This window comes from Cyprinus carpio, chromosome B3 (assembly GCF_018340385.1).
Source record: "Cyprinus carpio isolate SPL01 chromosome B3, ASM1834038v1, whole genome shotgun sequence".
NCBI lineage: Eukaryota > Metazoa > Chordata > Actinopteri > Cypriniformes > Cyprinidae > Cyprinus > Cyprinus carpio.
This window is the reverse complement of record NC_056599.1, coordinates 26,893,791-26,905,501: the sequence shown is the minus strand read 5'-3', so window position 1 is coordinate 26,905,501 and position 11,711 is coordinate 26,893,791. Positions and strand designations below refer to the sequence as shown.

The 11,711-nt window shown below is 39.8% G+C and overlaps 3 protein-coding genes across 6 annotated transcripts; all 3 read left to right on the top strand.

Annotated features, from left to right (window-relative positions):
• The first annotated feature begins 349 nt into the window (after nt 1-349).
• On the top strand, nt 350-2,775 carry LOC109104610 (probable phosphatase phospho1). 2 transcript variants are annotated; one of them, XM_019117886.2, is made up of 3 exons: nt 350-468; nt 934-971; nt 1,733-2,775. In XM_019117886.2, exon 3 carries the CDS (start codon nt 1,791-1,793, stop codon nt 2,640-2,642), a length of 852 nt encoding a protein of 283 aa, XP_018973431.1. In that variant the 5' UTR covers nt 350-468; nt 934-971; nt 1,733-1,790; the 3' UTR covers nt 2,643-2,775. The 2 variants fall into 2 exon arrangements, with proteins under 2 accessions (XP_018973431.1, XP_018973432.1); XM_019117887.2 differs by having other exon boundaries at nt 357-468; nt 1,698-2,775.
• Nucleotides 2,776-3,866: 1,091 nt separating this feature from the next.
• natd1 lies at nt 3,867-5,982 on the top strand. Its single transcript, XM_019117898.2, has 3 exons — nt 3,867-4,112; nt 4,944-5,062; nt 5,174-5,982. The coding sequence occupies exons 1-3, from the start codon at nt 4,016-4,018 to the stop codon at nt 5,288-5,290; spliced, it is 333 nt and encodes a 110-aa protein (XP_018973443.1). The 5' UTR covers nt 3,867-4,015; the 3' UTR covers nt 5,291-5,982.
• Nucleotides 5,983-7,364: 1,382 nt separating this feature from the next.
• Nucleotides 7,365-11,063, top strand: LOC109104614 (transmembrane protein 11, mitochondrial). Of its 3 annotated transcripts, none has more exons than XM_042720535.1 (2): nt 7,365-7,514; nt 9,954-11,063. In XM_042720535.1, exon 2 carries the CDS (start codon nt 9,961-9,963, stop codon nt 10,468-10,470), a length of 510 nt encoding a protein of 169 aa, XP_042576469.1. In that variant the 5' UTR covers nt 7,365-7,514; nt 9,954-9,960; the 3' UTR covers nt 10,471-11,063. The 3 variants fall into 3 exon arrangements, with proteins under 3 accessions (XP_042576469.1, XP_042576468.1, XP_042576470.1); XM_042720534.1 differs by lacking the exon at nt 7,365-7,514 and adding an exon at nt 7,897-8,051; XM_042720536.1 differs by lacking the exon at nt 7,365-7,514 and adding an exon at nt 8,592-8,848.
• The last annotated feature ends 648 nt before the right edge of the window (nt 11,064-11,711 follow it).

Here is an 11,711-nt window from a genome sequence, read left to right as displayed (position 1 = left end):
TATTTATTTATGTGTATTATGTATCCGTCCAATAGCCTACTGCGTTATAGCGGCACATTGTTGCTGTAAATTTTTAATGTTCTTTTGTAATAGGCTATATTTTTATTAAGGCGAGTGACGTGTAAATGTTGTAATGCAACAGTGCATACGTACAAAAATTAAAAAAAAAACAAATTTGAAAAAAATGCTCTTAATGCGGCATTTCAGTCCAGTTTTGACCGATTTGTTTACCTTTATTAAATTAGTAGCGTCCCTTGTGTGTTTTATATGTAAAGGCTCTAGCTGTAGATGATCTGTACAGTAGCGCGTGGATGCAGTGATGGATGAGGGGCGGGGCTCGTCCGATGCGCGTCACTGTGGCTCCAAAAAGGGTCGGGCCATAAATCTCCAGCACTTTTGAGAAGCCAGGCAGAAGCAGAAGGCATCGATCAGTAGTGATGAACATCTAATCTGGACGTCCTGCTCAAGGTATTCTGCTGTTTTACCTGACAATTATTCCAAGCCCTGTCCTTGTGGGCTGTTTATATGTTGTGGGTTTTCTGGTTTCATTACCTTATACATCACATACTTTTAGTTAAATTTGGAATTAATTTGCAATTTAATTGTTTAGCTTAACTTTAAAACTATACCTTGAGCCGAGCATTGAAATGCACGAAAAAAAAAACAGGTACTTCTATTGCATCATCTGTTCTCTAATGCATGTAGAGTGAAACCAATAGAAATGTGCTCTGCTTTTGATAACAAGCCATGAGAGCGAGACATAAAATAATAACGCTGTCATCTAACTTGTGATACAGTCGGCTATATCGTTTCACAGCACATTCTGTGAACGCTCACTGATAACGAAACTGTTCTCGTTTAATGGAAACATTTGTGAGTAGGCTATAGTTTGGTAAAGGTAAAGTCATATTTCTCTGTATTCTTCTGTTATAGATTGACACTGCGCAGCGGCGAGCTTAAGGTCAAAAGAGGTGAGTTGCATCATCATAAACAAGTCTAAAAGTTAAAAACTCCTTCTGTGAATCGACTTGTGATATTGGTTGACATGAGACACAATACGTCCCACAAACTGAGCTCAGTTTTTAAAATGGCAACATTTCCAAAGAAATGAATCTGAGATGATCACTAATGCTCTTAACACAAATGTATAATTTCATTTTTTTTCTTTTTATTTATGAGATTGCCACTTAATAAAAACTCAGTCCTCAGACAATAAATCAATGTTTTATACAAATTAAAATATATTAAATTTAAGAACAACACAACTATAAGATGCCTTTTCTTTTAATGAAAATATAACTACATATAAAATACATGTTTATATTTTCTAACTTTAGAGACAGCTCAAAAGAAACTTTCATACATAGAAACTCAGTTTAAATGTAGTCTCAATTCATGAATTCAGTCGAGTGAATGCCAGATTTGACAATATTTTAAAAAAATATATGTGGCCTTGTATCTGTCTCTGGGAGAAATTATTATTTTTTTATAATTGAAGGAACATGCACGAGACTCTGCAATGAATTGATGAAGACTTTGTAAATATAAAATTTTGTTCAATATTAGGGCTAAAGTTTTATTTACTTCACAGCTGTTTCAATGTCTTGTTTTTCCTTCTGCAACCACATTCTGCTTGTTTATCTTTTTAAATTTTCTTTGTTTTCTCTTCTTCTTCTTTTTCTTTTGTCTGCTTGAAGTTCTGGCATAACTGGATTGCTCTCTTCATTTGCAGTGGAGGAGCAAAAAGAGTGAGAGACGTAAAAGACATCTGTTGTTCTTCCCTCCCATCCATGATGCGGGACTCTGTCTTCAACTGCTGTGTTTCTCCACCTCATCCTCCTAGAGGAGTGGAGGAGCCCCACCAACACAGAAGCAGAGCTCAGGCTCCGCCCCATAACGACAGGCGTTTCCTTATATTCTTTGACTTTGACGAGACCCTGGTGGACGAGTGCAGCGATGACTCTATGGTTACTGTGGCGCCTGGTGGAGTCCTGCCCGGCTGGTTGAAGGACACGTACCGTTCTGGCCGCTACAATGAGTACATGCAGCGTGTGCTGGCTTACCTCGCCGAACAGGGCGTCACCCCGGCGGCTATTCGAGGCACAGTGGAGAAACTCCCTCCCTGCCCAGGCATTCCCACTTTGATGCATTTCCTGCTCTCCCAGCCTTCAAGGGACTTTGAAGTCATTTGTGTGTCAGATGCCAATATGGTCTTCATCGAGACGTGGCTGCAGCACCTGGGCTTCCACCCGCTCTTTCTGCGCATTTTCACCAACCCAGCTCACTTTGATGATAAAGGGCAGCTGCAGCTTCGCCCCTTCCACTCTCATGAGTGCCTGCGATGCCCTGCGAACATGTGCAAAGCAGTGGTGGTGAGGCAGTATGTGGCCCAGCGTGTGCGAGAGAGGGGCGGACGGCCGTATCAGAAGGTTTTGTACGTGGGTGATGGGGCCAATGACTTTTGCCCGTCACTCACACTGTCACCGGGTGATATAGCATTCCCACGCCGGGACTTTCCAATGCACAAACTGATCCAAGAGATGGAGGAAGCCAAACCTGGAGAGTTCAAGGCCAGTGTGGTACCCTGGAACAGTGGAGAGGATGTCGTCAACACCCTGAAGAAGATATTAGAGAGGCCCTAAACATATACATGCACCTAAATGAGGCCTTAATAATGCGTAGGGCTTTCTAGAGTACATTCCAAACTCTTTTGGTTTTGCCAAATATGCATCAACTTAGTTCTGTCTAGAAACTGCCAGGCTGTTAAGGGTCTATAAACAATATTCATACATTTTAAATTTGAAAAAACACATAAATAAACTTAGATTTAAATACACAGACACATCCAGACGAGAATGAATTTATGTGTGTGTTAGAATTTTTAAAATCCGATTGCATTAACACTAAGACTGGCCAGTTGTGTCTATCCCTAAATGGATTATTATTATTATTATTATTATTATTATCATGCTTAGGACCAATTTCTGTACTGTACTGTCTTTCACACATAAATGTAGTTTTAAAGATGCAAATATGAGAGGTGCTATAGGTGATTATTTATGTGAAAAATGCTAAAGTGATTCACTAAAATGATCATCTTACTAATGAGAAATAACTTCCAATGGTTAGTATTTGTCATTGAAATACTGTTTATTGTATGCTATTATTGCATGTTTTTATTATTAAACTTGAACCCATCCTCTGTCAGCAGGATGTGCTGTAGATTTAACCTAGTTATGCTGTAGTTTTTTGTGTTCGTTCCCTTCTCTTATGCAAAGCCTGTGAACTTTTGGAGTGAGACTATGGATCTGAGATCTCTGGACCTCACCAGCATGGATATAAAGACATTTACTCACAACTAATTTTCTACACTCCAAATGTCTTCAATCTTATCCAACTCCTTCATAGATAAATAAAAAATAAAACCATTCCTTACCCTTACTTTTATATGCCCTTTAAAAATCAGTTCAAAAATATAACCTTTAAACATAGAGAAATCAAAACAATAACCGTTAAAGAGAGAGAGATTAAACTAATTAATTATTTCATTTTAAAATAGCATTTACATCCCTCTTACATTAGGCCTGTTTAAAGATAAAGTACAGCTAAAAAGAAATTATCTAACTAAAAACATCACCATATTTTGGTTTTGGTTAGGCAGTACACAACAACCTTCTAGAAATTGTACTCGTTTATATAATAATTTTTTTTCTCTAAAATTCCTTTGTAATATATTGCACTCGTTTATATAATAAGTTCTCAACATGCCCTTTAAAATATCGCTTATAAAGAAAAACTGAACAGCACACATTTATCTCCACCTGGCGGCCGCAGCTAGCTCTTTTTAAAGAGACCGCGCGCGTGTCCTGATTGCTCGGCGGCGAGCACGTGACTTCACAGCTGATTTCCGCGGATGGCGTGTTTTCGCAGGAACAGATGCTCGTCTTCACCTCGGCGAGGCATGAATGCGCCTCGCTGACACACAGCTGCCCCAGACAGCAGACCCGCAGTCGTTATGGCCCAGGCTGCACAGATGAACGTCCTGGACATCAACGCTCCTCTCCGAGTGGAGCACGACAAGAAAAGACGACAATTCAGCATCCGACTGAACGGTCAGTAATGCGTCAGATATAACGAGGTGGTGGTCGCAGACAAGCCACCGTGCGCTCGCCTGCAGAATGCGCCTTTTGTTTATTATATCTGGCTTCTCAACATGGTAAACACGTTATCTAATCAAATCTGTCCTACTTGTATAGGACGCATTGCCTTGTAAATATCGTTACATGCTTTGTTCCCAGGCCAGTAACGTTAGTCAATGCAATATGACATTAACTAGTTGTTTTGCTGGAACGAATGGAATTGTTTTGATTTCACGCCATCTGCTTATTCTTTATATTTCTGCGTTGTAGGTCTTTAATGAGTCGCATTCATCCGACGCATGCAGCAGATCTTAAAGCTTTAGTTTGTTTTGAGCTGCAGTAAATCTCTTCTGTCACCAGTCACAGCTCGTGCGTTTGCTTTAACGCAAGCTTTGTTTTCTTCTCGGTGTGAATCAGTAACTAGGTTGCTGGTTTACCCGCTGGCCATCCCATCCAGACTTTGTTTTAGGCTACTTCCTGTTCCTTCATCTTTCTCTCGGTACAAAGCAAACCCATGTCGCTACGTTTATGTCATTCTGTTGCAACAGCGGAGGAACAGAAACAGACTTGCGCTTATTGCTTGCGGGGTTTCACGTGAAAATAAAGGGTTTGCATTCACAAAAAGGACGATAACACAGAGACATAAACCCAGCCCACGACTATTTCCCCGGAAAGAGCTCGTTAGCGACGGTGAAAATGGAAAACAAAGCACAGACATGCATCCTGTTTGACTGAGCAGTTCTTCACGGTCATGAATAACTTTGTTAACTGTACACTGACTAATATTTTTGCATCTGTATTGAGGTTCCCATGACAGGGCTGTTCTGCTGTATGAGTATGTGGGGAAGAAGACCGTGGATCTGCAGCACACTGAGGTTCCTGAAGCTTACCGGGGACGAGAGATCGCCAAACACCTCGCCAAGGTTGTAGAAGGTTACTCAAGATCAGTGTGAACCGGTTTATACATGATGAGATTACGTTGTGTTGTTCGTTGCTGTGCATTAAATAATATAGTTTGTGATTGGTTTTGCTAGGCTGCGATGGACTTTGTGGTGGAGGAGGACCTGAAAGCCCATTTGACCTGCTGGTACATCCAGAAATACGTCAAAGAAAACCCTCACCCCCATTACCTGGAGCACGTCCTCCACTGAGAGCCAGAGATGGGGACGAGCTCCATTCTAACAGGACGATTTGGGATTGGGTGGGATGGATATCTTTTGGGATTCCCTAATCTGTCTGACTTGTGTTGTCTTGAAACGCCACAAAAGAAAGAGATTTATTTTTTGTTTGCGAGTGAGAGCAATTTTAAGAAGGCGAGAGGTCTGAAAATACGAAACATTTTCTTAGGACAGATAAGAGTGTGGACTTTGAGGTGGGCTAGTTTCCCAGTGACTCAAGCGGACTTTCAAGCCAATCCGGAGAAGTGAGAGGATTATGACACTTGTTATGAACTCAGAATATCAACTGTTTGATGTGATCATAAGAGTGACGTTAGACTCCATATGCCTCTCTGGCCTTACGCCTTCAGATTTAGTGGTGCTCACGAGAGAAATACACACACGTACTTGTGTTCCCACATGCACAGAACGTGCACACTCAGGCTGGTGTGGAGTTTTAGGGACATCACAATCTAACCGTCCTGTCAGAAACTACTATTTCTTCTGTTCATGTTCTAGGCTGATCTTGTGCTTTTGCATGTGTTGTTCTGTGTATACTATGACCAGTGAGGAGCTCAGACTCTGGAGACAATCACCTGCCCATATATACTATATATATACACACACAGGGCTGAACCTCTCAGGATGCACACTTTATAAAAACAATAAAGCACCTCTGCATTGGGGATTCTGTTACGTGGTTGGATGCGTGTGTGTGCGCGCTGAATAACCGAATATGAGCGTATGAATGTCAGTGTATGTTAGTTACTCCCAAAATTCCCAGGGGTCTTATTAAAAGTCAGTTGATGAACTGCCTTCAGCAAGATGGGTTGTTTGCAGGGTAGGCAGCGCACAGAGCAGACCTTCATGCTATGTTCTGTGCTGACACCACTGATGACCATGATATTCCTGGTGATGATAATGAAGGGTATCTTTTTTAAAATAAAGCAACTGGGCTCTGTTATGTCAAATTGTGATGTAATAAAGCCCAATGATGCCTGAAATCCATCTGTATTAGTAAACACTTACATAATCTTATCATTACCATCCATTGTACTTATATATATATATATATATATATATATATAAGATAAAGTTATCATTGATTTTATCATGAGTGTACTTATGTCCATGAGTATATATTATTGCATTTTATAATGTGCATTTAGTTCCAAACCCATTTTTTTCTGTGGAGCATTATCATTTTTGAAGAATGTTGGGGTCTAGAAAACATTGACTTTTTTGAATATGAACATTGACATCTTTTCATATCATATATATATATATATATATATATATATATATATTATTATTTTTTTTTTTACAAAAGAAACAAAAGTCATACAGGTATAAATGACATGAAGGTGAGTAAATTATGACAATTCTCATTCAATTTTCCTTTTTAGATGAACTGTCCCTTTACATAGCTGAACAGTGAATTGTACTCAATTTGGGTTTTTCCAGTACAGCTACAGTGACTTTGTAATTAATTCTGTTTAAAAAAAAGAAAAAAATGCCATGCATATTCAATGTTTTTTTTTTCTTTCTGTAAAATCTAAAAGTATTCTAAAGGAATTTGAACACATTAAGAAAAAAATATTCCAGAAAGCTTTCATTTAAGTACCATACAGAAACACAAAAATATCATAAATAAAAAAAATTAAATTTTAGTTATTTTATTGGGGTTTTTGTCGTTAAAAAATTATTTATAATTAGGATAATTATTAAAATTTAAAATTATTTATAATTATAATATATCTCGTTAAATAAAATAAGATTTCAAAATATAAATACATCAAATAAATATTAAAAAAAAAACATCAAGTCAAAAAAAAAACAAATAAAAAACTACAGGCTAAATAAAATAAGGTTTTTTTTTTTAAATTTATATTTAATTTCAAGTATCCTTAATTATAGTCAACCAAGTTTTTAGTTGACTATAATTACCATGGTTCTCTCTCTTAAAAATATTTTACATGTATTTCACTTTGTTGCCTCACTTATATCAATGCATGCAGATATTAAGTTACTGGTTTCAATGTATTTATGTTATGCAATCCATCACTACTGGGGGAGACAGAGCGCAAAGCCTGCACGTGTTATCGAGCACCGTGTAGCTGTTATAACACGGCTCCCCTCCAGCCCCGTCTGCACGAGCTCCGCGAGCGCCGCACGAGGACGGGACTCACCGCATAAACGAGAACCGACCACATAATGGGTGAGTGCCTCCTGATCGCATCCACGTTCACAACATGACCGAAAGTTCTGGACACGCTACAAAACAGTTAAATCATTTAGTCAGACCACATTCTTTGTGCAACGTTTGCATTCGCTTTGGGAATGGTTTGTCCTACTAAAAGCCCAATAGTGTTGTCCTTGCTTTTGATTGGTCACCTCCGCTATTTAAAAACACAAGCCTAAATTATATAGCCTGACGGATTAAACCGTAATCAAAATCAGTTACTGGTCTGTTGCATATGTGTTCATATGTTACAAACAACTGTATTTAAACAAAACAAAACAAATATTAATATCGTTACAGAGTCTGTTCAGGTGGTAGGGTCCCCAACTAAACTGTCTCACGGGATTTGTAGTCTCTAAGAAGCTTTCGAGAACGTTAAACGTTATCCATAAAGGAGGAGCGTAGAACTACATTACCCACAGTGCACCGCGGGTTTGCGTCAACTCTAGTCCGTTGCACTTTCAAGATGGCGTCGCTGGGAAGGAGGCGCGGTGTCCCAGTCAACAGGGAGAGGTCAGCTAGACTAAAACCTGTCATTATTTCACAAAACGAGACGTGAAATTTTGAGGCTTTATGCAGAATTTAAGTTAGTTTAGTATGCTTAAAATACTATGTCCTGTGGAGTTTTGTAGAGCCGCAAACACTTAAAAATACTGTTTGAACAGAGCTCATGTGTTGTTTTGATTAGCTTACTGACTCCGGTGTCCCTCAACTGATTAGCAGGGCAGACACCGGCAAAAATTTGTTTTTGTGGCAGATTCATCCGAAGTCTCAACACTGATCACTCATGTTTTTTGCAGTATGTGTTACCCATACTGACCCGAGAGGAACACGTTAAACTGGCGCCTCACAGCCATGACAGCGGGTTCAAGGAGATGTGTTCAGCAATCAGCACTTACCACCTTTACAACAACCAACTGACCTACCTCAAACAAATTTACAAACAAAACGAACTCAATTTATCCCCCCCCCTAATAATATGGTTGTTTTATGCATTTTTTTTTTTGTTTGTTAAACTGACAGTATGCGTTAGATTTATTTAACCGTTGCAAAAGACGGACCGATCTCACCTGTCTCTATCGATTTAATTAGCAGCGCAGGATTTTCTGAAATAATGGGCATTTTGAAATAAGATTTTAATGATATACCAACTGGAGCAAAAGTGTCTTTCACTGTGCACGTGAAGATGTCCCGTCAGCCTTTATGCTTTTATAGCATCGCTCAGAAGTGACTGTGAACTCAGGCCGCAGATGGTCCGGATGAGTCAGATAACACCGAACAGGTCGCGCCTAATAAAGACCAGAGCAGAGGTCACTTTCTCTTTTATGTACTCTTTTTAAAATGCATTTTGAAAAATTCCGCATAAAATTTAGTAGAAAAGCATGCAATCCCAACCGAAGAGATGTTGGCTGCTCTTGAAGTATCTATTTTATGAAATCAGTTGTACTTTTTTCACCACACAGTAAATCTTAGTTACATTTACATGCAACTAGATAAATACACTGATGGCTCTTTTGGACTGAAAATCTTTTATGTAAATATCCCAGTTGATTTCATTTTGGTAGAGGTGGTGTAGACCTGAAATAATCATGAAATGATAAATGATCAGTATGAAGAAATGAAGCATTGAATCGAACTATTTTCTCGATCTGATTCAATAATACCTTATTATGTTCATATGTCTGACGACATGAGCGTGTTTACTTGTGTCCTACAAACTGGTCAGTAGAGGAGCTGAAAAGCTCTTCTGACATATTTATCCAAAGCGACTTATAAATGAGGACAATGGAAGCAATCAAAATCAACAAAAGAGCAATGATATGGAAGTAACGAGTCTCAGTTAGCTTAATGCAGTACACATAGCAAGGTTTTTTTTTTTTATATTATAAATAAAAAGAAAACCGATAGAATAGGAAAAGAATAGAGCAAGCTGTGATATAGGCCTTTTTTGCTTTTGTTAACTGTATAATAAATAAAAAGAAAACAAATAGATAGAATACAATAAGATTAGAAAAGCTAGTGTTTTTTTCTAGCAGTAAATGAATAGAGTGCAAATCTAAGAGGGACAAGTATAATAAAAAAAAAAAATAGATTACAAAATTCAAAACTTAAAACAAAAAATAAAGATCTAAGACCTTAGCCTTTAGCCGTTTTACATCTTATGAACGCGTGCGTTTTTAATTTTACAAACTGGTCAGTTTATATGCTAAAAAAAATAAATTCTCGCCGTAGCTTCTGTGTATATATCAGATTGGTTTTCTCCAATTCTCATTGCGCCAACTGGGTTTTGTTTAGATTACATGTAATGCATATGTCAATCAGATCGCCACGTTTAGGGTTCATAAACAGAATTTTCAGAATCTGGATTGGATTCATTCAGATTGATGAATTCTCATTTTCTGTCGCTCTCTTCAGGGGAGTGATGGCGGCCACGGAGTGTTACATCGTCCACGAGATCTACAACGGCGAGAATGCACAGGAGCAGTTCGAGTACGAGCTGGAGCAGGCTCTGGAGGCGCAGTACCGCTACATCGTAATCGAACCCACGCGCATCGGAGACGAGACGGCCCGCTGGGTGGCCGTGGGGAACTGCCTGCACAAAACCGCCGTTCTGGCAGGGGCCACGTGCCTCCTGACGCCGCTCGCCCTTCCCACCGAATACTCCCGTTACGTGGCACTCCCTGCTGGCGCTCTGAGCCTGGCCTGCGCCGCGCTGTACGGCATCTCCTGGCAGTTCGACCCCTGCTGCAAATACCAGGTGGAGTATGACAGTCAGAAGCTCTCGCGGCTGCCGCTGCACACGCTCACCTCCTCCTCGCCGGTGGTTCTGGTTCGACGGGACGACGTGCACAGAAAGAGACTGCACAACACGATAGCGTTGGCGGCCCTGGCGTACTGTGCCAAGAAGATCTATGAACTGTACGCCGTATGAGTGCTATGGCACATGCACACACATGCACACAGATACTGATATACCCGTACACACACAAACACGCAGCAGGGAGGAGAGAAGCACTACTAAACACCCGACACTGGCAGATACACACACACACACCAAACAAAACATATGGATGGACCGACGGAGATAGTGATGGAAAAACAAAAGGAGGCGGCACTCTCTCTGTTACGCTTTTTCAGCGTTTTGCTTTCAATCGGATTGGACAGATTGATGGATGGATGAGAGGAAGGGTTGGGGGGAGCTTGTAGTTCTGAATGAATCTTCCCCTTTTCTCTGTACTTTAAAAGTGATATCACCAGTGCACTTGAGCCCCCCTTCCCACTCCTTCCCTGCGCCTGTCCAGCCCCTTCCTTGTCCCGGCGGCCCTCCCCAAACGTCACCTGCCACCCACACGGAGCTTCCGCACTCAGGCAGCGACCTGTCGGACTGAACGTGTGGTGGACAGACGGACGGATAATGTTTTAAGAATGACCTTTGAATCCTCTCTTTTCTCCCTCTGTGTAGTTTTACTGTACCCTGCCTTTGGTGCATCACCTTTTCATTAAACAGTAGGAGATTTAACCTCACTGGCATCTCTGACCACCTTTATTTGACCCTCAAGGGCTCAGATTCTTTCTTGGCGCACATCTGAGTTTTAGCCTTCACGCAGAGCTCACGGGCAGATTTGCTTAAGCCGTGGTTTGTAATGGATCAGTTTGAATCCAGTTCTTCTTATGAAGTTCTGAAAGTAAATATGAAAAGTGAGGAGAAAATGTGAACTCATCTGAAATGGATGGTTCACTTCACCCCTAAAATATTGTCATTTGTGATGATCTACACCCATATATGCTGTTACAGGAAACTAGAGGTCAGAATGGAAATGCATAACTCATCTAAAGAAATCTGAAAGGTAAACTTACAGAATAATAATTGCACATAATAGAGTATATTTCATGCACATGGACACCTTTTCAAATCAGAGCTTTTAACTGTGTTTGAAACAAAGGACTGAATGTGGCAGTAAATTGATTAGTGTAAATCCAGTTCTTCTTATGAAGTTAAATATAAAAGATTAGCAGGGAACACATCTCAAATGCATAGTTCACTCATATATTAATGTTTTATGTTAATGTTCCAGACTGTTATTTAATTATTTGGTTATAACTATACCTTGAACTAGCAGATAAACCAGTTTAATTGAATAACAATTGCTTAACAGTTTGCATAAACAACTT

Coding starts and splice junctions, on each gene's coding strand:
- LOC109104610 (XM_019117886.2), top strand. CDS start 1,791: ATGATGCGGGACTCTGTCTTCAACTGCTGTGTTTCTCCACCTCATCCT.
- natd1 (XM_019117898.2), top strand. CDS start 4,016: ATGGCCCAGGCTGCACAGATGAACGTCCTGGACATCAACGCTCCTCTC. Junction 4,113..4,943: donor ATTCAGCATCCGACTGAACG/GTCAGTAATGCG, acceptor ATCTGTATTGAG/GTTCCCATGACAGGGCTGTT. Junction 5,063..5,173: donor TCGCCAAACACCTCGCCAAG/GTTGTAGAAGGT, acceptor TGGTTTTGCTAG/GCTGCGATGGACTTTGTGGT.
- LOC109104614 (XM_042720534.1), top strand. CDS start 8,005: ATGGCGTCGCTGGGAAGGAGGCGCGGTGTCCCAGTCAACAGGGAGAG. Junction 8,052..9,953: donor GTCCCAGTCAACAGGGAGAG/GTCAGCTAGACT, acceptor CGCTCTCTTCAG/GGGAGTGATGGCGGCCACGG.